Source organism: Oncorhynchus kisutch, linkage group LG15 (assembly GCF_002021735.2).
Source record: "Oncorhynchus kisutch isolate 150728-3 linkage group LG15, Okis_V2, whole genome shotgun sequence".
Classification (NCBI taxonomy): domain Eukaryota; kingdom Metazoa; phylum Chordata; class Actinopteri; order Salmoniformes; family Salmonidae; genus Oncorhynchus; species Oncorhynchus kisutch.
The window spans coordinates 46,519,454-46,544,491 of record NC_034188.2 but is presented as its reverse complement, the minus strand read 5'-3'; the positions used below and the strand labels follow the sequence as shown (position 1 = coordinate 46,544,491).

Sequence of the window (25,038 nt, the reverse complement as noted above, 5' to 3'; positions counted from 1 at the left end):
AGTTCACTGACCTAGAAGTATAATTCTGGGTTGAGGTAATCCACGCTAGAGGAACATTTCACACCCCTATTAGGCGTTAGCACACGGCTCTTTGGCTATTTCTAGCAACATTTTCTGTTTATGGGGAGTTGAAGTGAAACAGTGAAACTGTGAGGTAAAGTCAAACGAATGTGTCAGTTGTTTATGTGTTTTATGGGCCGGGCCAAGCCGTCAGTGATTAAACTCAGGCCTGTATCACAGCGTTGGCTGAATGACGGTCACATGTAAGAGATTTCTTTCCTCAGAGGGCAATGACATCTTGAATAGCAGATGAAAACACCAGCTGCTAGCAGCTAGCTGGTAGCAGTTTTAATTTCCCTAGCCAGCCACAGATGAGGTCAGATCAGCTGGCTAATGCAGTGGAGCATTGGGAGAGAAATGCTCCAGCTTGTTATCCTCGCCTCTACTCTCTGCTGGAGTTATTTTCTCCCTGCCGGGAACTTTTCAATAAAAGCACTTTTCAAAAACCAGAAAGTGGAGGCACTGAATCAAATATTAAATGCTGCAGCAAATGCATGGCTTGTCCTCCCACGGTATCCAGTGGGCAAAATGTGGCATATGATGTATAGATATCTTTTTCATAACAACATCAAAATGTACTGCGAACGACGTCATATTTTGGTTATTATCTTGTCAGTTACAACCAGATAAAAATGTATTATTCTTGTTGCTGAAAAGACGTTAATGCAAAAATACTAGCGAAACGCATAGCATTACCATTTATTGTTCATCCTGATCAGACAGGTTTTTTTACATGGACGATACATTGGAGATAATATACTACAACTGCTAGAAATAATAGAACACCATGAAACTTCTAAGAAGCCAGGCCTAGTTTTTGTAGCAGATTTTGAAAAGGCCTTTGATAAAGTAAGACTGGATTATATTTAGAAATTCATGGAATTTTTAATTTCAGTGAGTCTCTTATAAAATGGGTAAAGGTATTGTATAGTAACGCCAGGTGTAAAATAGTAAATAGAGGCTACTTCTCAGAGTTTTGAATTGTCAAGAGAAGTCAAACAAGGGTATCCACTGTCACCATATCTATTCGTTATGGCCATTGAAATGCTAGCTATTAAAATCAGATCAAATAAAAACATTAGAGGATTAGAAATCCAAGGCTGAAAAACATAGGTGTCTGCCGATGACTCAAGTTTTATTTTACGTGCTTAAGCTAGATCCCTGCAATGTCTCATTGAAGATATGGATCACTTTTCTGGACTCTCTGTACTAAATCCTATTTATGATAAGTGTACAATATAGAAATAGAAAACAAGTGAAAATAGATCCTGCAACCATGGAGAGGTAAACATCTGTCTAATGATGGAAAAATTACACTGATTAACTCCTTAGTCATATCTCAGTTTACTCACTTACTTATGCCGCTGCCTACTCCTGATGATTTGTTTTTCAAATCTTGCCTGGATGCTAAACCAAACAAGACAAAGCGTGTCTGTCTATGTAATAAATATGAACTGGGTAGATTGAGATTATGACATATAAAATCACTAACCTCTCTCTAAAAGCTTCACTTATACAAACATTTTACCTTAACCCTAAATGGTTCTCAAGTAGATTACTAAGAAAAGCTCATCCATTGTTTAAAAAGTGCCTTTCGCAATGTCTCATTTTTGATTGTTTGAAAATGAAACCTTTTTCAATTTCACCCCCCCCTGAAAAGACATAACAAATATTATGGTTGAACTCAAATGTGCTTGTTCATAAAATATCTGTATTCATGGGAAAGATGTTTGAAAGGGGTATTTGGTTTTAAATGATATCGTAAATTGGAATGGTAGAGTTATGTCTTTCATGGAGTTATCAGAATTGTATGGGAAGGTCTGCTCAATCCAAGATGACAACCAATTGACTACACCAATACCCCAAAATGGAGGAGGGTGACAGCGGGAGAAGTTAGTGAACTGGTCTGTCTGCCCAACATAAAGGGTCAAAATTGGCAGATGAATAAAAAAAGAATTAAAAAGAAAGTATACCAGTTTCATTTGAGGACCAGGATGTTCACAGCTGTGCCATACAGATTGCAAAAGAGTTGGGAAGAGATTTTTGATGTACCGATTCGATGGTACAGGGTGTATGAGTTGATATATAAAACAAAGTGTATTTCAGAAAAAAAATGTACAGAATTCTTGTCATCAACAAGATGTTAAATATTTGGGGCATACAATCATCGCAGCTCTGCAGATTTTGTTGTGAGGAGACAGAATCAATAGACCATTTGTTTTGGTATTGCCCACAACCTGTTTCTGGTCTCAGGTTCAGGAATGCCTGAAAAAGCATAACATTAATCTAAAATTGACAATAAAAATAGCATTGTTGGGAGATCTGGAGAGACCTGGTCAGTCAATTACTAATATACTAATAATCTTAGTAAAAGTATTAGGTGCAGGTGTTTGTACGCGTGTACACATGCATATACAGACACTCGCATTTAAACTCACACATGTGCACATACACGGACACACACACATACTGTACATACACACATGTAAATAGTGCCATACACTCAAACATATTCAGTTGGGCTTGCTGTTATTATTTTTGTTGTCCTTGTTGTCTTTTGTTTTTGAATTGTTTTCTGTTTTCATTTGTTTTTCTCTTTTCGTAATTTAGTTGTTTGTTGGTGCATTGGTGGGACGGTGACTTGGATGGTTGAGGGGCAGCTCTCGGGGGAACTGTGGGGGGGACTTCGGAGGGCTTGTGGCATGGCGGTTGGTAGCTTGGGCCGGTGGCATTGACCCTGGTTGCTTCTGTGGGTCGCTCTGTATGGGAGTCTGTTAGCCAGCAGCATACCACCCTGCATACCACTGCTGGCTTGCTTCTGAAGCTAAGCAGGGTTGGTCCTGGTCAGTACCTGGATGAGAGACCAGATGCTGCTGGAAGTGGTGTTGGAGGGCCAGTAGGAGGCACTCTTTCCTCTGGTCTAAAAAAAATATCCCAATGCCCCAGGGCAGTGATTGGGGACATTGCCCTGTGTAGGGTGCTGTCTTTCGAATGGGACGTTAAACGGGTGTCCTGACTCTCTGAGATCATTAAAGATCACATGGCACTTATCGTAAGAGTAGGGGTGTTAACCCCAGTGTCCTAGCTAAATTCCCAATCTGACCCTCAAACCATCACGGTCACCTAATAATCCCCAGTTTACAATTGGCTCATTCATCCCCCTCCTCTCCCCTGTAACTATTCCCCAGGTCGTTTCTGCAAATGAGAACGTGTTCTCAGTCAACTTACCTGGTAAAATAACAGATAAATAAAAGTTAGATGACTGAATGTAATGTAAATGTTGAGTGGCTTCACTGCAAGTACTGTAGAATGGATGATTTAATATTCAATAAAAAAATAACAAAAATTGAATAAAAATAAAATAAAACATGAAAGTTAACAAAACATCCTGATACAACCTGACTAAAACGTCCTTAACGATGAAGTACACTACTAGCAACAGTACATTGCTGCTCTTACACAATTACAGGTAGAATATGTCAAATGTACGTAATTTCCTAACCTGTGTGTTGTGGTGTGTCCCCAGCGTCTCCAGTGGGAACCGGATACAGTAAGCCACCCATCCCTCCAGTGCTGAGTCCCCAAGGAGACAAGGGTCCTCCAGCCATGATGCCCATTAGCATCGACCCGGAGAGCCGGCCTGGGGAGTATGTCCTCAAGAGCCTGTTCGTAAACTTCACCACGCAGTCCGAGCGCAAGATACGCATCATCATGGCCGAGCCGCTGGTGAGTCAACCTGTTTGCCCTGTATATCTATCTGTTTGTCTGTCCATCTGTCCATCCGTGTCTGTCTGTGTCCATCTGTCCGTCCATGTGCCACAGCTGTAAACCAGGCTCTGTTAAAGCTACAGTCTAACTTTGTTGCCTTACAAAAGTTTGGAAACACCTACTAATTCAAATCAAATCCAATTTTATTCGTCACATGCCCTGAATATAACCGTACCGTGAAATGCTCACTTCAAGCCCTTAACCAACAATGCAGTTCAAGAAATAGTTAATAAAAGTTAATTAATTAAATAAATAAAAGTATTTTTTCAAAAAGTTAAACAAGAAATGTAAATAACAATAACGAGGCTATTTACAGGGGGTACTGTACCAAGTCAATGTGCGTGGGTGTCAATGTCAATAGCCTGGGTGGCCATTTGATTAGTTCAGTTGTTCAGCAGTCTTATGGCTTGGGGATAGAAGCTGTTAATGTGCCTTTTGGTCCTAGACTTGGCACTCCGGTACCGCTTGCTGTGCGGTAGCAGAGAGAACAGACTATTTTTTGGCCCTTCCTCAGACACTGCCTATTATATCGGTCCTGGATATTAGAAAGTTTGGCCCCAGTGATATACTGGGCCGTATGCATGACCCTCTGTAGTGCCTTACGGTCGGATGCTGAGCAGTTGCTATACCTAGCGGTGATGCAACCGGTCAGGATGCTCTCGATGATGTAGAACTTTATGAGGATCTGGGGACCCATGCCAAATCTTTTCAGCATTCTGAGGGGGAAAATGTGTTGTCGTACCCGCTTCACAACTGTCTTGGTGTGTTTGGACCATGATAGTTTGTTGGGGATGTGAATACCAAGGAACTTGAAACTCTCGGCCTGCTCCACTCAACTATGAAATAACACATATGGAATCATGTAGTAACCAAAAAAGTGTTAAACAAAATATTATTTATATTTGAGGTTCTTCAAAGTAGCCAACCTTTGCCTTGATGACAGCTTTGCACGCTCTTGGCATTCTCTCAAACAACTTCATGAGGAATGATTTTCCAAGAGTCAGGCTGCATCATATTGGGATTGGGAGTCCCATAGGGCGGCCAGGGTAGGCCGTCATTGTAAATAAGAATTTGTTCTTAACTGACCTGCCTAGTTAAATAAAGGTTAAATAAATAAAAATTCTAAATAAAGCATTTCCAACATATGCTGAGAACTTGTTGGCTGCTTTATCTCACTCTGCTATCCAACGCATCCCAAACCATCTCAATTGGGTTGAGGTTGGGTGATTGTGGAGGCCAGGTCATCTGATGCAGCACTCCATCACTCTCCTTCTTGGTCAAATAGCCCTTACACAGCCTGGAGTTGTTTTTTGGTTAATTGTCTTGTTGAAATACAAATAATAGTCCCACTAAACACAAACCAGATAGGATGGCATATCGCTGCAGAAGGCTTCGGTAGCCATGCTGGTTAAGTGTTCCTTGAATTCTAAATAAATCAAGACCAGTGTCACCAGCAAAGCACCCCAACACCATCACACCTCCTCCATGCTTCACGGTGGGAACCACTCATGTGGAGATCATCCGTTCACCTACTCTGCTGTTCTAATGTCCATTGCTCGTGTTTCTTTGCCTAAGCAAGTCTCTTCTTCTCATTGGTGTCCTTTAGTAGTGGTTTCTTTGCAGCAATTCAACCATGAAGGTCTGATTCACACAATCTCCCCTGAACAGTCGATGTTGAGATGTGTCTGTTACTTGAACTCTGTGAAGCATTTATTTGGGCTGCAATCTGAGGTGCAGTTAACTCTAATGAACTTATCCTCTGCAGCAGAGGTAACTCTGGGTCTTTCTTTCATGAGAGACAGTTTCATCATAGCATTTGTTGGGTTTTGCGACTGCACTTGAAGAAACGTTAAAGTTCTTGAAATGTTCCGCATTGACTGACCTTCATGTCTTAAAGTAATGATGGACTGTCGTTTTTCTTTGCTTATTTGAGCTGTTCTTGCCATAATATGGACTTGGTCTTTTACCAAATATGGATATCTTCTGTATACCACCCCTACCTTGTCACAACACAACTGATTGGCTCAAACGCATTAAGAAGGAAAGAAATTCCACAAATTACTTTTAAGAAAGCACACCTATTAATTGCAATGCATTCCAGGTGACTACCTCATGAAGCTGGTTGAGAGAATGCCAAGAGTGTGCAAAGCTGTCATCAAGTCTACATTTTTGGTTACTACATGATTCCATATGTGTTATTTCATAGTTTCAATCTATTCACTGTTATTCTACAATGTAGAATTTTTTTTTTTAAAGAAAATCCCTGGAATGAGTAAGTGTGTCAACTTTTGACTACTACTGTATGTTGTTCTCTAATTCTCGCAAAAATGTTTCCGATGGACTTCAATATTTAATAATTGAATGGTTCTCCCTTCCATTGGGTTCCTATATCTGGGCATTTGGATTGGCAAGGATTTAACATTTAACAAACATACTGATAAGCTAGTAAAAGCTAAGATTTAGAAATAGATCTTGCCTCACCCTAAACAGCAGGAAGCAGATTGTGCAGTCAACTTTCCTGCCAGTTCTTGACTATAGTGACACCATTTACCAGAATGCAGCAGCCACTACTCTTAAGCCTGTGGATGTCACCTACCATAGTTCCCTTCGCTTTATCACAGGTCACGGTTTTAATACTCATCACTGCATCCTGTATCAATAGGTTGGCTGGTCCTCATTTCAGTCCCGTAGATCACTTCACTATTCCTCTTTTGTTTACAAAGCTCTACTACTCAAGCTTCCGACTTACGTAACTTCATTGTTGAAGTATAAAAACATGAGTTACCAAACCCGTCCACAGGGTTGGTTAACTCTTGAGGTTACTCAGGTCTCCACCGAATTAGGTAAATCCACTTTAGTTTTAATGCGCCTCGCTGCTGGAACAATTTACAAAACTCATTACAATTGGATGTTCTGGTGCTGCATGGGAAATTAAAGTGTTGATTGTGGACCTCGTAGCTGAAGAATGTAACTGCTTTTCTTACATTTTGTGCTGTATTTTTATTTGACATTTTACTAATTGCTGTTTTGTTTTGTATTGTAGTTGATTATTGTGTTGCTATAGGGCACTCTTATGAATGAGACCCTGGTTTCAATGGGTTTGCCCTGAATAAATAAATATTAATACAAATATAAGCAGAGCAGTTTCATGATCCAGGGAGTTCCTCGGTGGCATGGGGGGAAGTGAGGTCATGACCCTAGGTCAGAGGAAGGTCAAGTGTCAAGCCTGGAGACATAGAGACTGTTGCATGCTGGGTAGCACACTGACTGGTTTTAGGGTAATATTGATTTAGATTGTTGAAGCATACAGTGGCTTGCGAAAGTATTCACTCCCCTAGGCATTTTTCCTATTTTGTTGACTTACAACCTGGAATTAAAATAGATTTTGGAGGGGTTTGTATCATTTGATTTACACAACATGCCTACCACTTTGAAGATGCAAAATATTTTTTGTGAAACAAACAAGAAATAAGACAAAAAAACTACAAACTTAAGCGCGTGTAACTATTCATCTCCTCAAAGTCAATACTTTGTAGAGACACCCTTTGCAGCAATTACAGCTGCAAGTCTCTTGGAGTATGTCTCTATAAGCTTGGCACATCTGGCCACTGGGATTTTTGTCCATTCTTCAAGGAAAAACTGCTCCAGCTCCTTCAAGTTGGATGTGTTCTGAAGATGTACAGCTATCTTTAAGTCATACCACAGATTCTCAATTGGATTGAGCTCTGGGCCTTGACTAAGCCATTCCAAGACATCTAAATATTTCCCCTTAAACCACTCAAGTGTTGCTTTAGAAGTATGCTTAGGGTCATTGCCCTACTGGAAGGTGAACCTCCGTCCCAGTCTCAAATCTCTTGAAGACTGAAATAGGTTTCACTCAAGAATGTCCCTGTATTTAGAGCCATCCATCATTCCTTCAATTCTGACCAGTTTCCCAGTCCCTGCCGATGATGGTGTTCTCGGGGTGATGAGAGGTGTTGGGTTTGCGCCAGACAGCATTTTCCTTGATGGCCAATAAGCTCAATTTTAGTCTCATCTGACCAGAGTACCTTCTTCCGTATGTTTGGGGAGTATCCCACATGCCTTTTGGTGAACACAAAACGTGTTTGCTTATTTTATTCTTTAAGCAATGTATTTTTTCAGGCCACTCTTCCGTAAAGCCCAGCTCTGGAGAGTGAATTACTTAAAGTAGTCCTATGGACAGATACTCCAGTCTCCGCTGTGGCGCTTTGCATCTCCTTCAGGGTTATCTTTGGTCTCTTTGTTGCCTCTCTGATCAATGTCCTCCTTGCCTGGTCTGTGAGTTTTGGTGGGCGTCCCTCTCTTGGCAGGTTTGTTGTGGTGTCATATTCTTTCAAATGTTTAATAATGGATTTAATGGTGCTCTGTGGGATGTTCAAAGTTTCAGATATGTTTTTATAACCCAACCCTGATCTGTAATTCTACACAACTTTGTCCCTGACCTGTTTGGAGATTTCCTTGGCCTTCATGGTGCCCCTTGCTTTGTGGTGTTGCAGACTCTGGGGCCTTTCAGAACATGTATATATACTGTATATATACTGAGATCATGCGACACTTAGATTGCACACAGGTGGACTTTATTTAACTAATTATGTGACTTCTGAAGATAATGGGTTGCACCAGATCTTATTTAGGGGCTTCATAGCAAAGGGGGTGAATACATATGCACATATGTACATAACAAGTAATTTTTTTCATTTCACTTCACCAATTTGGACATTTTTGTGTATGTCCATTACATGAAATCCAAATAAAAACCTATTTAAATTACAGGTTGCAATGCAACAAAATAGGAAAAACACCAAGGAGGATGAATACTTTTACAAGGCACTGTATACGTCATGTGTGAATAACATAATCATTGATGTAAATACACTGTATGTACATATAACTAGTAATAAAGTGACAGATAGTAAACAGTAGCATTGTTTGTGATGAGTTAAACAAGTTAGTGCAAAAACGATCAATGCAGATAGTCCGGGTAGCTATGTGGTTAACTATTTAACTAACTTATTTAGCTGTTTTATGGCTTGGGGGTAGAAGCTGTTCAGGGTCCTGTTGGTTGCAGACCTGGTGCATTAGTATCGCTTTATGTACGGTAGTCTATGACTTGGGTGGCTGGAGTAAAGTGTTAGGGCCTTCCTCAGACACTGATATATAGGTCCTAGATGGCAGGAACCTCGGCCCAATTGATGTACTACCCTCTGTAACACCCTTCGGTCCTTGCCATATAAATCAGTGATGCAGCCAGTGTAGATGCTCTCAGTGGTGCAGCCTTAGAACTTTATTTATTTTATATATATTTTTGAAACCTCTTTTTCTCCCCGGTTTTATGGTATCCAATTGGTAGTTACAGTCTTGTCCCATCGCTGCAACTCCTGTTCAGACACGGGAAAGACAAAGGTCGAGAACTGTGCATCCTCCAACATCCCAACCAAGCCGCGCTGCTTCTTGACACAATGCCCACTTAACCCAGGAGCCAGCCCCACCAACGTGTCGGAGGAAACACCATACACTTGGCAACCGTATCAGCGTGCACTGCATCCGGCCCACCATTGGAGTCGCTAGTGTGCGATGGGACAAGGACATCCCTGGCGTCCAAACCCTCCCCTAACCCGGATGACGCTGGGCCAATTGTGCTCCGCCCCATGGGTCTCCCGGACGCAGCCGGCTGCGACAAAGCCTGGACTCGAACACAGAATCTCTAGTGGCACAGCTATCACTGCGATGTTGAGGCGTTGTCATGCCCTCTTCACGACTATGTTGGTGAGTTTGGATCATGATAGATCCTTAGTGATATCGACACAGAGGAACTTGAAGCTCTCAACCCGCTCAACATGAGTCTTTAGACATAGGCTCTGCTACAAGTCAAAACATTATGGGACTGGATAAGGAAGTACAGCGGCTAAGGCATTCCCTTTCACACCACATTAGCACAACTACAGAGGAATAGCCCTGGGATACAGTAGGAATTGTAGAGCTACTGTATGTGCTTCACCTGGGATTCCCTGATATTACAGCTCTACATAATTATGTACAATACTTCATATATAATGCTTACATTTCTAATCCTTAAAAAAAATTATAGCAAAAATATTGATTACATTACTATTGATATGTGTATAGCTTAAACTCATAAAAAAAGTATTCACTGGGGGTTACGCATGTGGTCCTGTATTCATCAAAAGAGTGCCGATCTAGGATCAGTTTAGCCTTTTATAATAAATAGGATGGGGGGGTCTAATCTAAGATTAGCATTTCTACTCTGAGACGCTTTAGGGGTCCTGGATGGTATCAAGGCACAAAGGCGAGGCCCAGATGCAGACACAGGTGGCAGATGGTTGGAGTCGTATAATGTTTATCCAAAAGGGTAGGCAAGAGAATGGTCGTGGACAGGCAAAAGGTCAAACTAGATGAGAGTCCAGGAGGTACAGAGTGGCAGATAGGCTCATGGTCACGGCAGGCAGAATGGTCAGGCAGGTGGGTACAAAGTCCAGAATCAGGCAAGTGTCAAAACCCGGAGGACTAGAAAAAGGAGAATGCAAAAAGCAGGAGAATGGGGAAAACGATGGTTGACTTGGAAACACAGGGATAAAACATACAAGATTAACTGGCACAGAGAGACAGGAAACACAGGGATAAATACACTGTGGAGAATAAGCGACACCTGGAGGGGTTGGAGACAATAACAGGAACAGGTGAAACCGGTCAGAGAGTGACAGATGGTGAGGATAAAAGTGAAATCTCCTACAGTTTGTTGTGTCATTGGACAACTGACCCTGCTGACTAACATTTCACAACATTGATCCCTCTTATGGAGGGGAAGGACTGGAGCAGGTGGGAGTGACGGTAGCTGCAGGTTCAGGTTTCAGGTTTAGTCAGTGGAGGATCCTGTTACTACAGGATGTTTACCAAGACAAACTCTATGTACATGACCGGTGTTCACATCCCTGACGTGTTCACTCTTATTAAGAAACCCTTTAAAAAAAGACTCTGAAGGAAACTCCTAAGAAACTTCTTAAGCATCTTTATGTTCAGTAAGTAGGCCTATGTCTGGTTAATCAGGATACATTATAACTATATTTTTCTTAAGACATGTTATGATACTATATATAAATCAAAGTTAAGGATTTTGTCAGGTTATCATGCATTGGGGCATAAAAAATATATTAGACCAGCGTTCAAAAGAGTAGTAACTTGCAGATAGAAATGTAATGAATAAAATCTCATATTCTACATGACAGACAATCATACGTGTTCTAAACAGTACATTTCTATCTTGACGTCTTTAACTTTGCACCCTCCTGAGGGTGTAGGGTAAAGTTTCCCCGAGACACTGATCTGTGTTCAGTTTGGCATATTCCCCATTAATGGCTAAGGTTTTTATTTGATTTAACTAGGCAAGTCAGAACAAATGATTATTTACAATGAAGGCTTACCCCAGCCAGACCATAACCCGGACGACACTGGGCCAATTGTGCACCGCTCTATAGGACTCCCAATCACGGCCAGTTGTGATACATACCTGGAATCGAACCAGGGTTTGTAGTGACACCTCTAGCACTGAGACGCAGTGCCTTAGACCACTGCGCCACTCAGGAGGTTAGGATTGGGGGAGGGGAAGCTGATCCTAGATCTGTACCAAGAGGAAACTTCACCCTGCACTGACCAGTCACCACCTATACACTGAGATGTATACCACTCCAAAACCCTAGGGGAACTGAGGGAGACCCCATTTACATTTGGTATAACATGGACTTTCTGTTATCTGTTTCTCGGATCTTGATACAGGTCACATTTTAATAGTAGTATAAATTGGGTCTGGAAGTGACCCTTGAATATTTTATCCACATAAAGTATGATGGAACAAAGGATTGAAATACTTTAAAAATGAAATTATGGGCAGAAAAACTAATTAAACTCCATCTTTCATGGAATCCGATGGCTCATTTATCACAAAACCTTTTGATGTTGCCAATTACTTGACTTTAATGACTTACATTGTCAAAGTAAGCAAATTTAGCAAGCATAAAATACCTAATAATGAGAGTGTTGTAATTTTACATTTTGTAAAGTTAGTGTGGGTGAGGTGGATAAATTATTGTTGTCCAGCAATAATGAGAAGCCACCTGGTATTGGTAACTTAGATGAAAAGCTACTGAATATGGTAGCGGACTATATTGCCACTCCTATTGTCATATCTTTAATCTGAGTCTGGAGAAAAATGTTTGTACTCAGACCTGGAGGGAAGCCAAAGTCATTCCGCTACCCAAGAGTGGTAAAGCACCCTTTACTGGTTCTTACAACCAACCAATCAGCTTGCTGCCGACTCTTAGCAAACTTTTGGAAAAAATTGTGTTTGACTATATACAATGCTATTTCTCTGTAAACAAATTAACAACAGACTTTCAACATGCTTATAGAGAAGGGCACTCAACATGACACTGACACAAATGACTGATGATTGGTTGAAAGAAATTGATAATAAGAAGATTGTGGGAGCTATACTCTTTGACTTCAGTGCAGCCTTTGACATTATAGACCATAACCTGTTGTTGAAATTGGATTTTCAACCTCTGCCATATAGTGGACTCAGAGTTATTTATCTAATAGAACACAGAAGGTTTTGTTTAATGGAAGCTTCTCTATTGACAAACATGTAAAGTGTAGTGTAATGCATGGCCTGTGTGTCTATGTATGCTAATGATTCAACCCTACAGTATATGTGTCAGCAACTACAGTTAGTCAAATTAATTCCTAAGTTCTAGACCTCAGAAGAATCTGGTATTGAATTGTGTGGCTGTTGAGCAAGTTGAAGAGACTAAATTAATTGGTGTTACCTTAGAATGTAAACTGTCATGGTCAAAACATATTAATTTAATGGTTGTAAAGATGGGGAGAGGTCTGCTCTGCTCTGCTCTTTTGACACCACACTCCACGAAGCAAGTCCTACAGGCTCTAGATTTATCTTATCTTGATTATGGTCCAGTCATATGGTCAGGTGCTGCAAAGAGGGACTTAGTTAAGCTGCAGCTGACCCAGAACAGAGAAGCATATTTTGCTCTTCACTGTTACCAGAGGGCTAAAATCAATACTAGACTGACTGCATCACTTCTTGTTTTTATAAGAAACATTAATGTGTTGAAAATCCTAAATTGTTTGCATAGTCGACTTACACACAGCACTGACACACACATTTACCCCACCAGACGTGCCAGCAGTGGTCTTTCACAGTCCCCAGGTCCAGAACAAATTCAAGGAAACATACAGTATTATACAGAGCCATGATTGCATGGAACTCCATTCTGTATAGCGCAAGTGAACAACAAACCGGGTTTCAAAACACAAATAAAGAAAAACCTCACGGCACAACGGCTCTCCCGCATGTGACCTACTTTTTGTGTGAATCTACTGACAAGTATGTATAACTGATAGATGCGCACACAAACACACACTCTCTAACACACACTCTACACACACCCACACATTATTATTCTTTAGTTGTATTGTTTCTTTCATTACATTTGTGTGTATTTATTTATTAAAATGTTACTGTACAGTGCCTTCGGAAAGTATTCAGACCCCTCGACATTTTCCACATGTTGTTACGTTACAGCCTTATTCTAAAATGGTGGTGGCAGAATCATGCTGTGGGGATGTTTTTCACCAGCGGGGACTGGGAGACAAGTCAGGATCGAGGGAACGATGAATGGGGAAAAGTTCCTGAAAGATCTTTGCAGAAAATCTGCTCCAGAGCGCTCAGGACCTCAGACTGGGGCGAAGGTTCACCTTCCAACAGGACAACAACGCTAAGCACACAGCCAGACAACGCAGGAGTGGCTTCGGGACAAGTCTCTGAATGTCTTTGTGTGACCCAGCCAGAGCATCTCTGGAGAGACCTGAAAATATCTGTGCATTGACTTTCCTCAACAAACCTTACAGAGCTTGAGAGGATCTGCAGAGAAGAATGGGAGAAAATTCCCACATACAGGTGGGCCAAGCTTGTAGCGTCATACCCAAGAAGACTGGAGGCTGTAATCGCTGCCAAACTAAACTGCCAAACTAAACTAAACTAACCAACCTTTCTCTGCACTAACAACAAGCACAGCCACCACATCAAACATGCACTTGAAACTTTGCAACAAATTACTGTAGAATGTATAACTACTGAAAATGTACATTACAGCCTTATTCTAAAATGTATTAAATAAATGTTTTAACTCATCAATATACACACAATACTCCATAATGACAAAGAAAAAACAGGTCTTTAGATTTTTTTGTAAATAAAAAACAGAAATACCTTATTTACATAAGTATTCAGACCCTTTGCTATGAGTCTCGAAACAGCTCAGGTGCATCCTGCTTCCATAGATCATCCTTGAGATGTTTCTACAACTTGATTGGAGTCCACCTGTGGTAAATTGAATTGATTGGACATGATTTGGAAAGGCACACACCTGTCTATATAAGGTCCCACAGTTGACATTGCATGTCAGTGCCAAAAACAAGCCATGAGGTTGAAGGAATTATTCGTAGAGCTCCGAGACAGGATTGTGTCTAGGCACAGATCTGGGGAATGGTACCAAAAAATGTCTGCAGCATTAAAGGTCCCCAAGAACGCATTGGCCTCTATCATTCTTAAATGGAAGAAGTTTGGAACCACCAAGACTCTTCTTGTAGCTGGCCGCCCGGCTAAACTCAGGAATCGGAGAAGGGCCTTGGTCAGGGAGGTGACCAAGAACCCGATGGTCACTTTGACAGAGCTCCAGAGTTCCTCTGTGGAGATTGGAGAACCTTCCAGAAGGACAACCATCACCAATCAAGGATTTATGGTAGAGTGGCCAGACGAAAGCCACTTGTCAGTAAAAGGGACATAACAGCCCGCTTCGAGTTTGCCAAAAGGCAGCGAAAGGACTCTAAGACCATGAGAAACAAGATTCTTTGGCCTGAATGTCAAGCTTCATGTCTGGAGGAAACCTGGCACCATCCCTACGGGGAAGCATGGGGGTGGCAGCATCATGCTATGGGGATGTTTTTCAGCGGCAGGGACTGGGAGACTAGTCAGGATAGAGGGAAAGATGAAGTGAGCAAAGTACAGAGATATCCTTGATGAAAACCTGCTCCAGAGTGCTCAGGACCTCAGACTGGGGCGAAGGTTCACCTTCCAATAGGACTATTGGTTAGCCAATGACAAACCCCCGATACTGTATGTCCTCTTCCTATACATACACTGCTCTTAGAGAGATTACATCCATGCAGGAAATTGGATCACTTTAGCCGCTTGATTATTATAATCTCATTCACTACAAGTGGAGTGCGCTGTTTATCAATGTAAATAAGTAGTATTGAATGTGATGATCTGTGTGTCTCCACATTGCTACTGTTTGAGAATAATAATGTTGGATTGACCCTCCACCAACACCTTGACCTCTATCTAGATAGAGCATAGTGCATTAAAGTCTTTCATCAATTATGCACTGAAAACAAGACTGAAAACAAGACTTAAATATCACTTCATTCTACAACTTGATTGGAGTCCACCTGTGGTAAATTGAATTGATTGGACATGATTTGGAAAGGCACACACCTGTCTATATAAGGTCCCACAGTTGACATTGCATGTCAGTGCCAAAACCAAGCCATGAGGTTGAAGGAATTATTCGTAGAGCTCCGAGACAGGATTGTGTCTAGGCACAGATCTGGGGAATGGTACCAAAAAATGTCTGCAGCATTAAAGGTCCCCAAGAACGCATTGGCCTCTATCATTCTTAAATGGAAGAAGTTTGGAACCACCAAGACTCTTCTTGTAGCTGGCCGCCCGGCTAAACTCAGGAATCGGAGAAGGGCCTTGGTCAGGGAGGTGACCAAGAACCCGATGGTCACTTTGACAGAGCTCCAGAGTTCCTCTGTGGAGATTGGAGAACCTTCCAGAAGGACAACCATCACCAATCAAGGATTTATGGTAGAGTGGCCAGACGAAAGCCACTTGTCAGTAAAAGGGACATAACAGCCCGCTTCGAGTTTGCCAAAAGGCAGCGAAAGGACTCTAAGACCATGAGAAACAAGATTCTTTGGCCTGAATGTCAAGCTTCATGTCTGGAGGAAACCTGGCACCATCCCTACGGGGAAGCATGGGGGTGGCAGCATCATGCTATGGGGATGTTTTTCAGCGGCAGGGACTGGGAGACTAGTCAGGATAGAGGGAAAGATGAAGTGAGCAAAGTACAGAGATATCCTTGATGAAAACCTGCTCCAGAGTGCTCAGGACCTCAGACTGGGGCGAAGGTTCACCTTCCAACAGGACTATTGGTTAGCCAATGACAAACCCCCGATACTGTATGTCCTCTTCCTATACATACACTGCTCTTAGAGAGATTACATCCATGCAGGAAATTGGATCACTTTAGCCGCTTGATTATTATAATCTCATTCACTACAAGTGGAGTGCGCTGTTTATCAATGTAAATAAGTAGTATTGAATGTGATGATCTGTGTGTCTCCACATTGCTACTGTTTGAGAATAATAATGTTGGATTGACCCTCCACCAACACCTTGACCTCTATCTAGATAGAGCATAGTGCATTAAAGTCTTTCATCAATTATGCACTGAAAACAAGACTTAAATATCACTTCATAATGCACGAGTCAACACCTACTGTAAAAGGTTGTCTGAATGAAGGAGGACCAGTCCCCTGTGAATGTGTCCCAAATTTCACCTGATTCTTATGGTTTACTACTGTAGTGTACTACTTTTTGACCAGGACTCATAATATAGGAAATAGGGACACACAAGCAGTGTGTCACAGGCTAGGCTGCCTGTCCTGCTTCTATAGGAAGGTCTGTAATGCTTTACTTAAAACCTGCAGGTAGAATGCATTGTGATGTGGTTATAATGCATTGTACAACTTCTAATTAGCATGCACAACCCCTTATAATTTCTTAATATAATCTCATAATGCTCCTGATGAATTTACAACCGTTGAGTCAGTTTGAAAGTTCCTGCATAGAGACATAACATACAGAATCATTACAATAACAACGAATAAAGCATAATACCGGCAGGCTTTAAGTGAAGTCTTACCGGATTGCTTGTTGACGTCTTGATCAGTCATCTCCCCACCCTACTCACTGTCACAGTCAAATGACTGTTAGCTTGGGTGGAAACATCAATACATGGCGTCTGTGCTGTTCTGTCTGACCAACTAGGACACTTAGCACCCTGATACACCTTGAAGGCCATAATCAGCACTGTCCGGCTGTGTAAAATGCTGATGCACAGATTCTGCTTTCACAAAGACAGAAATAACTATATTTTTTATTCACCTTTAGTTTGACAGGGAGTCAATGCTGAGACCACGGTCTCTTTTCCAGATGAGCCCTGGTTTGCACAACAATACAAATCAAAATATAATATCATATAATATACGTTATTATACATGAAAAGCAAAACACAATAATAAAATTGGTTACATTCTCCCTGTAAAAAGGTCCCCTAACAGCCGTCTGAAATGCCCTAGAGGCACCAATTCCTCCAATCGTAAAGTGCATTGGAGATTACTCCACGCATAAGGTGTACCCAACTCTGTGGAGATTGAAGGGAAGTCCAGAGTTAGCCATCCCTGAGACTGGATCTGATGCAGTATCTTGTAAGTTAACAATTAAGTAATGTAGGCAGAAGTTTATGCAGGAGAGTATAAACTTGACTCTTGAGATTTCAATCACTCCAATGTTTTCTAGATTCAGACTGTATGTAGTTACATGAACAATCTAAGAGTATGGCAGAATCATTGGAATGTACCAACATACCAATGTACCAACATAAAGTGAAGAACACTGGCACAGAGGCCTCCCCAGGGGTCATGAGAGGTAGGCCTGTCCTGGGGCCCTCATATAGAATTTGCTTAGTTTTATACCACATTTCTGTGTTCCTTCAGTTCTTAAAATGAAGGAGAACGCATCCTAAAAAGGTACTGTCTATGCATTAAACACAAGCGTGTGTAAATCACTTCATAAGTATGTTTCATACATTTGCAACTAAAAATAAATGACCCATGTAGGTTTTTACATCAAGGTCAAGATGCATCATTTCCAACCTTGGTGTGTGGACGACATTAATAACATACGACATCAACGCACAGCACGCACAATTTATGGTCAAATCTGAGCGCAAGACTATTTTAATAAATGAGACCCCAAGGCGCTAACTGGGTGACTGGCATTATGGGCATTATCCAGCTGAGTAAAGACCGATGCGGCACGTCGTTAATGTCCCATCTCTCCTGTCTGTCTGACAGGAGCTGCCCAGATCTCCAACTGACTGGTGTCTTTTCCTATTAACTCTGGGGTTACATCCCAAATGGCACCCTATTCTCTATATAAACCCTGTGGTTCTTGGTCTAAAGTAGTGGACTATATAGGGATTAGGAAATAGTGCACTATATAGGAAATAGGGTTCCATTTGGACCTACCCTGGGTTATATAATGACCATACATCAACTGATCATAACTCCCCTTTCCAAAAATACCCAGAATGTCCAACACTAGGTCCTGATATGAGAAATGGAGAGAATTAGGAGAGGAAGTTCTTTAGAACTTTCACTTTTTTGTTTTTGAATTCATTTATTAATTTGTTTTTTTCTATTCTTATTCTATTATTGTTCTGTTGTGTTTTCACAGGAGAAACCATTGATCAAGTCTTTGCAGAGGGGTGAGGATCCTCAGTTTGACCAGGTAAGAACTGTTACTCTCTAATGGACAGAAAAATCAGTGAGGCAGGGTTGTGGGAGCTGAGCTCAAGCGAATACATTTTAGCTCTTGGAGCCAAAGCAGGTTTTCAGGTCTCAGAAAAGATTACTCAACAAATGATACACAAGCTTGTTGTATTGAGCAGTCAGCCCATCATCACTGTTAATGCTTGTTGGCTGGGTAGTGCCTAACTCAACCTTCCCCACGGGGTCTTTCCAAATCTGTGGTTCTCTAGGTGCCTGTATAGTAGAAGGTTTGTGTGTGTGTGTGTGTGAGCGCACAAGTGTGTGTTTGTGTGCGTGTGTGTGTTCCTGTGTGCATGTGTTTCCGAGTGCCTAAGGCTTGATGCCATTCAACAGTGTACAGAGGCAGGATTCTTCTCCTGCCCGTGCTGAATGAAGGCCCGCTGTATTCCGCTGGTCACACCAGACTCCCCTCCCTTTCCGTGTGCTTGTATCCAGGTCCAAGCCGGCCCGCCTTTCCTTCCTTCCTTCCCTCTCCTCCCTGGAGAGATGCATGCCACCCCATGGGCACCTCAACTCCTAGTCTCCCAGGACCCTGTCTCCCATCTCTCTATCTCGGGTCTCCATTGTTCTTCTGTCCCTTCTCCATTCTCTCTCCTCTCCACTCGTCTCCTCTTTCCCCTTGTCTCTCTCTTCTTTCTTTTACCTTTCCTCCCATCCCCTCTCACTGCCTGCAGCTTCTGTTGTGTGTAGGACAGTGAGGGTTAAGACACGGTGATTTTGATGCAGATATAAATTAAACATGACTGCGAAAGAGATACAACCCAAAATTATGTTGAACCAACATTCCATCAATGTCATCTATCAACAACATCTGTCATGCTGGTATAAAGGATTTGGATACATGCACAGTAATACACAATAGGGGGTTTTAATACACCCAAAACAAACACGTATACAAAAACACTGGGCTGTACCCAAACAAAAGAGAGAGGGTAAACCTCGTTAAACGACACGGGACGATACACGTAATACACAATATATAAAGCATGCAGCATAACAGCTGCACCAACGCATAGGTACTCACAGGACCAACGGACATGGGAACAATAACTGACAAAGACAGAGGGAACAGAGGGCACGTATATAACATACTAATCAGGGGGAATGGGAACCAGGAGTGTGTAATCAGACAAGACAGTCCGGGGTTGATGATAATGAATCCCGTTCAGTGAAGCCTAGAAGACCTGCGGAACTGGTGAACAGAATGAGCAGCAGTACCGGGGAGGATCCGTGACAACATCAATTGAATATTTGGTTGACAACAAAAAAAAGTGGTCAACGTGCACTCATTTTAACCAGATTTCAACCACAAATCAATGACAAGATTTGAAGGGTTGGTTAATTTCAAGAAGAATTAACATTTGTTGTCAACTCCAATTAAATATAATCTAAATATGGATGTTGACTTTACGTTACATCAGGTTTTTGGCTGGAGGAAAGAGTGTTATGTAATAATGATCTGACTGACCAATATGTATACACCATTTGCATTTATTTGCTTTCAGGTGATAACTGCTATGAGTTCTCTGGCGGAGTACTGCCTCCCGTCCATTCTGAGGACACTGTTTGACTGGTACAGAAGACAGAACGGTCTAGAGGACCCAGAGTCACACGAATACAGACCCAGAGCCAACACCAAGTCAAAAAAGTAACACACGTATATGCACACACACTCACACACCTTTTGATGGTACAGGAGACAGAACGGCCAATAGGACTTCCCATGAACACCCTGTCACATTTTATAACCAGAAATCAAACACAAAGAAAACACTGTACATTATAAGACATTGTGCCTGAATTGATTGACATTATCATTGACTTAATTGCATAACAGATGGCTATGGAAGCATATACAGTTGAAGTCGGAAGTTTACATACACCTTAGCCAACTACATTTAAACTCCGTTTCTGACATTTAATCCCAGTAAAAATTCCCTGCCTTAGGTCAGTTAGGATCACCACTTTATTTTAAGAATGTGAAATGTCAGAATAATAGTAGAGAGAATGACTTATTTCAGCTTCAGCTTTCTTTCATCACATTCCCAGTGGGTCAGAAGTTTACATACACTCAATTAGTATTTGGTAGCATTGCCTTTATTTTTTTTTACTTGGGTCAGATGTTTCGGGTAGCCTTCCACAAGCTTCCCACAATAAGTTGGGTGAATTTTGGTCCATTCCTCTTGACAGAGGTGGCGTAACTGAGTCAGGTTTGTAGGCCTCCTTGCTCACACATGCTTTTTCAGTTCTGTCCACAGATTTTCTATAGGATTGAGGTCAGTGCTTTGTGATGGCCACTCCAATACCTTGACGTTGTTGTCCTTAAGCCATTTTGCCATGACTTTTGAAGTATGCTTGTCCATTTGGAAGACCCATTTGCAACCAAGCTTTAACTTCCTGACTGATGTCTTGAGATGTTGCTTCAATATATCCACATAATTTTCCTTTCCTCATGAAGCCATCTATTTTTTGAAGTGCACCAGTCCCTCCTGCAGCAAAGCACCCCTACAACATGATGATGCCACCCCCATGCTTTCACGGTTGGGATGGTATTCTTCGGCTTGCAAGCCTCCCCCTTTTTCCTCCAAACATAACGATGATCGTTATGGCCAAACAGTTCTATTTTTGTATCATCAGACCAGAGGACATTTCTCCAAAAAGTACATTCTTTGTCCCCATGTGCAGTTGCAAACCGTAGTCTGGCTTTTTTATGGCAATTTTGGAGCTGTGGCTTCCTCCTTTCTGTGCGACCTTTCAGGTTATGTAGACTCAGGCCCAGAAGCTAGAATGTGCATATAATTGGTAGATTTGAATGGGAAAACACTCTAAAGTTTCTAAAACTATTAAAATAATGTCTGTGAGTATAACAGAACTGAAATGGCCCTGAGGACAAACCACCCCCCCCCCCCAAAAAAAAAAATCAGCATATCATTGATTTCAATGGCTGGCACTTTTATTATAGGGCGAAATCCTCCTTGATTGCAGTCTTTAGAAAGAGTTTCAGGCTGGTTTTTAGAAAAATGAGGGAGAAGTTGTATTTTTTCTAGGTGGCTCCCATTTTGGCTGTAGTGTTTCCAAGCGGGTGGAGGAAAGCGCGTTCTTTGTTATTTTTTCTCCGGTAAAGACATTAACGATTCTCCGTCTTAAATTTGATTGTTTATTTGCATATTAGGGTACCTTATAGCTTAGAAATGTTGATTGACTTGTTTGGATAAGTTTATTGGTAACTTTTGAGAGTTTTTATGGATATAAAGAAGGACATTATCGAACAAAAGGACCATTTGTAATGTAACTGAGACCTTTTGGAGTGCCAACAGAAGAAGATCTTCAAAGGTAAGGCATATATTATTTAGCTATTTCTGACTTTCGTGTCGCAACTGCCTGGTTGAAATAAACTGCTCAAAAAAATAAAGGGAACACTAAAATAACACATCCTAGATCTGAATGAATGAAATATTCGTATTAATATTTTTTTCTTTACATAGTTGAATGTGCTGACAACAAAATCACACAAAAATGATCAATGGAAATCAAATTTATCAACCCATGGAGGTGTGGATTTGGAGTCACTCACAACTAAAGTGGAAAACCACACTACAGGCTGATCCAACTTTGATGTAATGTCCTTAAAACAAGTCAAAATGAGGCTCAGTAGTGTGTGTGGCCTCCACGTGCCTGTATGACCTCCCTACAAAGCCTGGGCATGCTCCTGATGTGGTGGCGGATGGTCTCCTGAGGGATCTCCTCCCAGACCTGGACTAAAGCATCCGCCAACTCCTGGACAGTCTGTGGTGCAACATGGCGTTGGTGGATGGAGCGAGACATGATGTCCCAGATGTGCTCAATTGGATTCAGGTCTGGGGAACGGGCAGGCCAGTCCATAGTATCAATGCCTTCCTCTTGCAGGAACTGCTGACACACTCCAGCCGCATTGTCTTGCATTAGGAGGAACCCAGGGCCAACCGCACCAGCATATGGTCTCACAAGGGGTCTGAGGATCTCATCTCAGTACCTAATGGCAGTCAGGCTACCTCTGGCGAGCACAAGGAGGGCTGTGCGGCCCCCCAAAGAAATGCCACCCCACACCATGACTGACCCACCGCCAAACCGGTCATGCTGGAGGATGTTGCAGGCAGCAGAATGTTCTCCACGGCGTCTCCAGACTCTGTCACGTCTGTCACATGTGCTCAGTGTGAACCTGCTTTCATCTGTGAAGAGCACAGGGCGCCAGTGGCGAATTTGACAATCTTGGTGTTCTCCGGCCAAATGCCAAATGTCCTGCACGGTGTTGGGCTGTAAGCACAACCCCCACCTGTGGACGTCGGGCCCTCATACCACCCTCATGGAGTCTGTTTCTGACCGTTTGAGCAGACACATGCACATTTGTGGCCTGCTGGAGGTCATTTTGCAGGGCTCTGGCAGTGCTCCTCCTGCTACTCCTTGCACAAAGGCGGAGGTAGCGGTCCTGCTGCTGGGTTGTTGCCCTCCTACGGCCTCCTCCACGTCTCCTGATGTACTGGCCTGTCTCCTGGTAGCGCCTCCATGCTCTGGACACTACGCTGACAGACACAGCAAACCTTCTTGCCACAGCTCGCATTGATGTGCCATCCTGGATGAGCTGCACTACCTGAGCCACTTGTGTGAGTTGTAGACTCCGTCTCATGCTACCACTAGAGTGAAAGCACCGCCAGCATTCAAAAGTGACCAAAACATCAGCCAGGAAGCATAGGAACTGAGAAGTGGTCTGTGGTCACCACCTGCAGAACCACTCCTTTATTGGGGGTGTCTTGCTAATTGCCTATAATTTCCACCTGTTGTCTATTCCATTTGCACAATAGCATGTGAAATGTATTGTCAATCAGTGTTGCTTCCTAAGTGGACAGTTTGATTTCACAGAAGTGTGATTGACTTGGAGTTACATTGTGTTGTTTAAGTGTTCCCTTTATTTTTTTTGAGCAGTGTATGATTTGTCATGCATTTGTATGCGGGGCGCTGTCCTCATATAATCGCATGGTTTGCTTTCGCCGTAAAGCCTTTTTGAAATCTGACACCTTGGCTGGATTAACAAGAAGTTAAGCTTTATTTTGATGTATTACACATAGATTTTCAAGAATGTTAAATATTTGAATTTAGTATTTTTGAATTTCGCGCTTGGCAATTTCACCGGATGTTGGCCAGGTGGGATGCTACCGTCCCACATATCCGTAAGAAGACATTTGAGGAGTGGTTGAAAAACGAGTTTTAATGACTCCAGCTTAAGTGTTTGTAAACTTCCGACTTCAACTGTAGCTGCCGAAATGCTATTGGAATTGCATATTGGATAATGATAAATCAATTTCACGTTTGTAGTTTATTTTTCCATTTGTGTGGTGTAATCTGTGACATAACTTGGAAACTGTTGTAGTTTGACAGCTTTGTGCTAACTTGTCCAACCCTGTTGATGTTTCACAGTGATGAACAGCACAGAGATTTTCTACTTGAAAGGAGGGATCTGGCAATCGACTTCATCTTCTCCCTCGTACTTATAGAAGTTTTAAAACAGGTGACTAATTTTCTCTATATACTCCACTCTAAAACACTAAACCCACCTAGCACATTATTTTCCTTCAATGTTCTGGGAAGAAGAAAACTCTTAATTTCTTCAAGTGAAAGTTTGTGTTGTATCCTGAACATAAGTGGCATTTTGACCAATGTTAGCATTCACATCGTCATTAGATACGGCTCCCCTGAGGGATACTTTACAGAACAACGACTTCTTGGATACACCCCAAATAGCACCCTATCCCTTATATAATGCACTTCTTTCCACCTTTGTGGGAATATGGTGGCATTTGGGACGCAGCATAAAGCGTAGCTATATTCCGTTTGCTCAATCTCAGACTCATGACTGGAGTTTTCTGTTTGTAACAGAATGTTGTCATGACAGTGTCCCCCCCCCTCTTTCCCTCTCTCTTGCTCTCTCTCTATGACCAGATGCCGCTCCACCCTGTCCTGGACTGTTTGGTCAGTGAAGTCATTAACTTGGCCTTTAAGCACTTTAGATACAAAGAAGGGTATGTTCAGCTCTGCTTTTATATGACTTTCTGTTTATACAGTATTTCTTTCTTTCCTTTTTCCCTATTCTTACACCTGTCTGTTTGTTTGCCAGGTATCATGGTCCTAACACTGGTAACATGCACATTGTAGCAGACCTCTATGCAGAAGTCATAGGAGTTTTAGCCCAGGCCAAGTAAGTGCCACAGTTCATTGTAATTTTTAAACAATAATCCATACTGTATGTCATTCATTCATTAATTAATTAATTTCTATATTCATTTGTTCATTCATTCACTTATTCATTCCTTAATTAATTCATAGGCTACTGTATAGTTAAGATAGTATGCTGTCATTCTTTGGGCAGTATTTGAACATATT

General features: G+C 41.8%; 1 protein-coding gene across 6 annotated transcripts in view; it reads left to right on the top strand.

Annotated features, from left to right (window-relative positions):
• Positions 1-25,038, top strand: part of LOC109906299 (protein furry homolog) — a 221,761-nt gene that overhangs the window by 43,009 nt on the left and 153,714 nt on the right. For all 6 annotated transcript variants that reach the window (XM_031790359.1, XM_031790358.1, XM_031790357.1 and 3 more), the window contains exons 2-7: positions 3,587-3,786; positions 18,530-18,583; positions 20,130-20,272; positions 24,076-24,166; positions 24,598-24,677; positions 24,773-24,853. In XM_031790359.1, the coding sequence (XP_031646219.1) occupies positions 3,587-3,786; positions 18,530-18,583; positions 20,130-20,272; positions 24,076-24,166; positions 24,598-24,677; positions 24,773-24,853 (649 nt within the window). The remainder of the gene's footprint in view (positions 1-3,586; positions 3,787-18,529; positions 18,584-20,129; positions 20,273-24,075; positions 24,167-24,597; positions 24,678-24,772; positions 24,854-25,038) is intronic.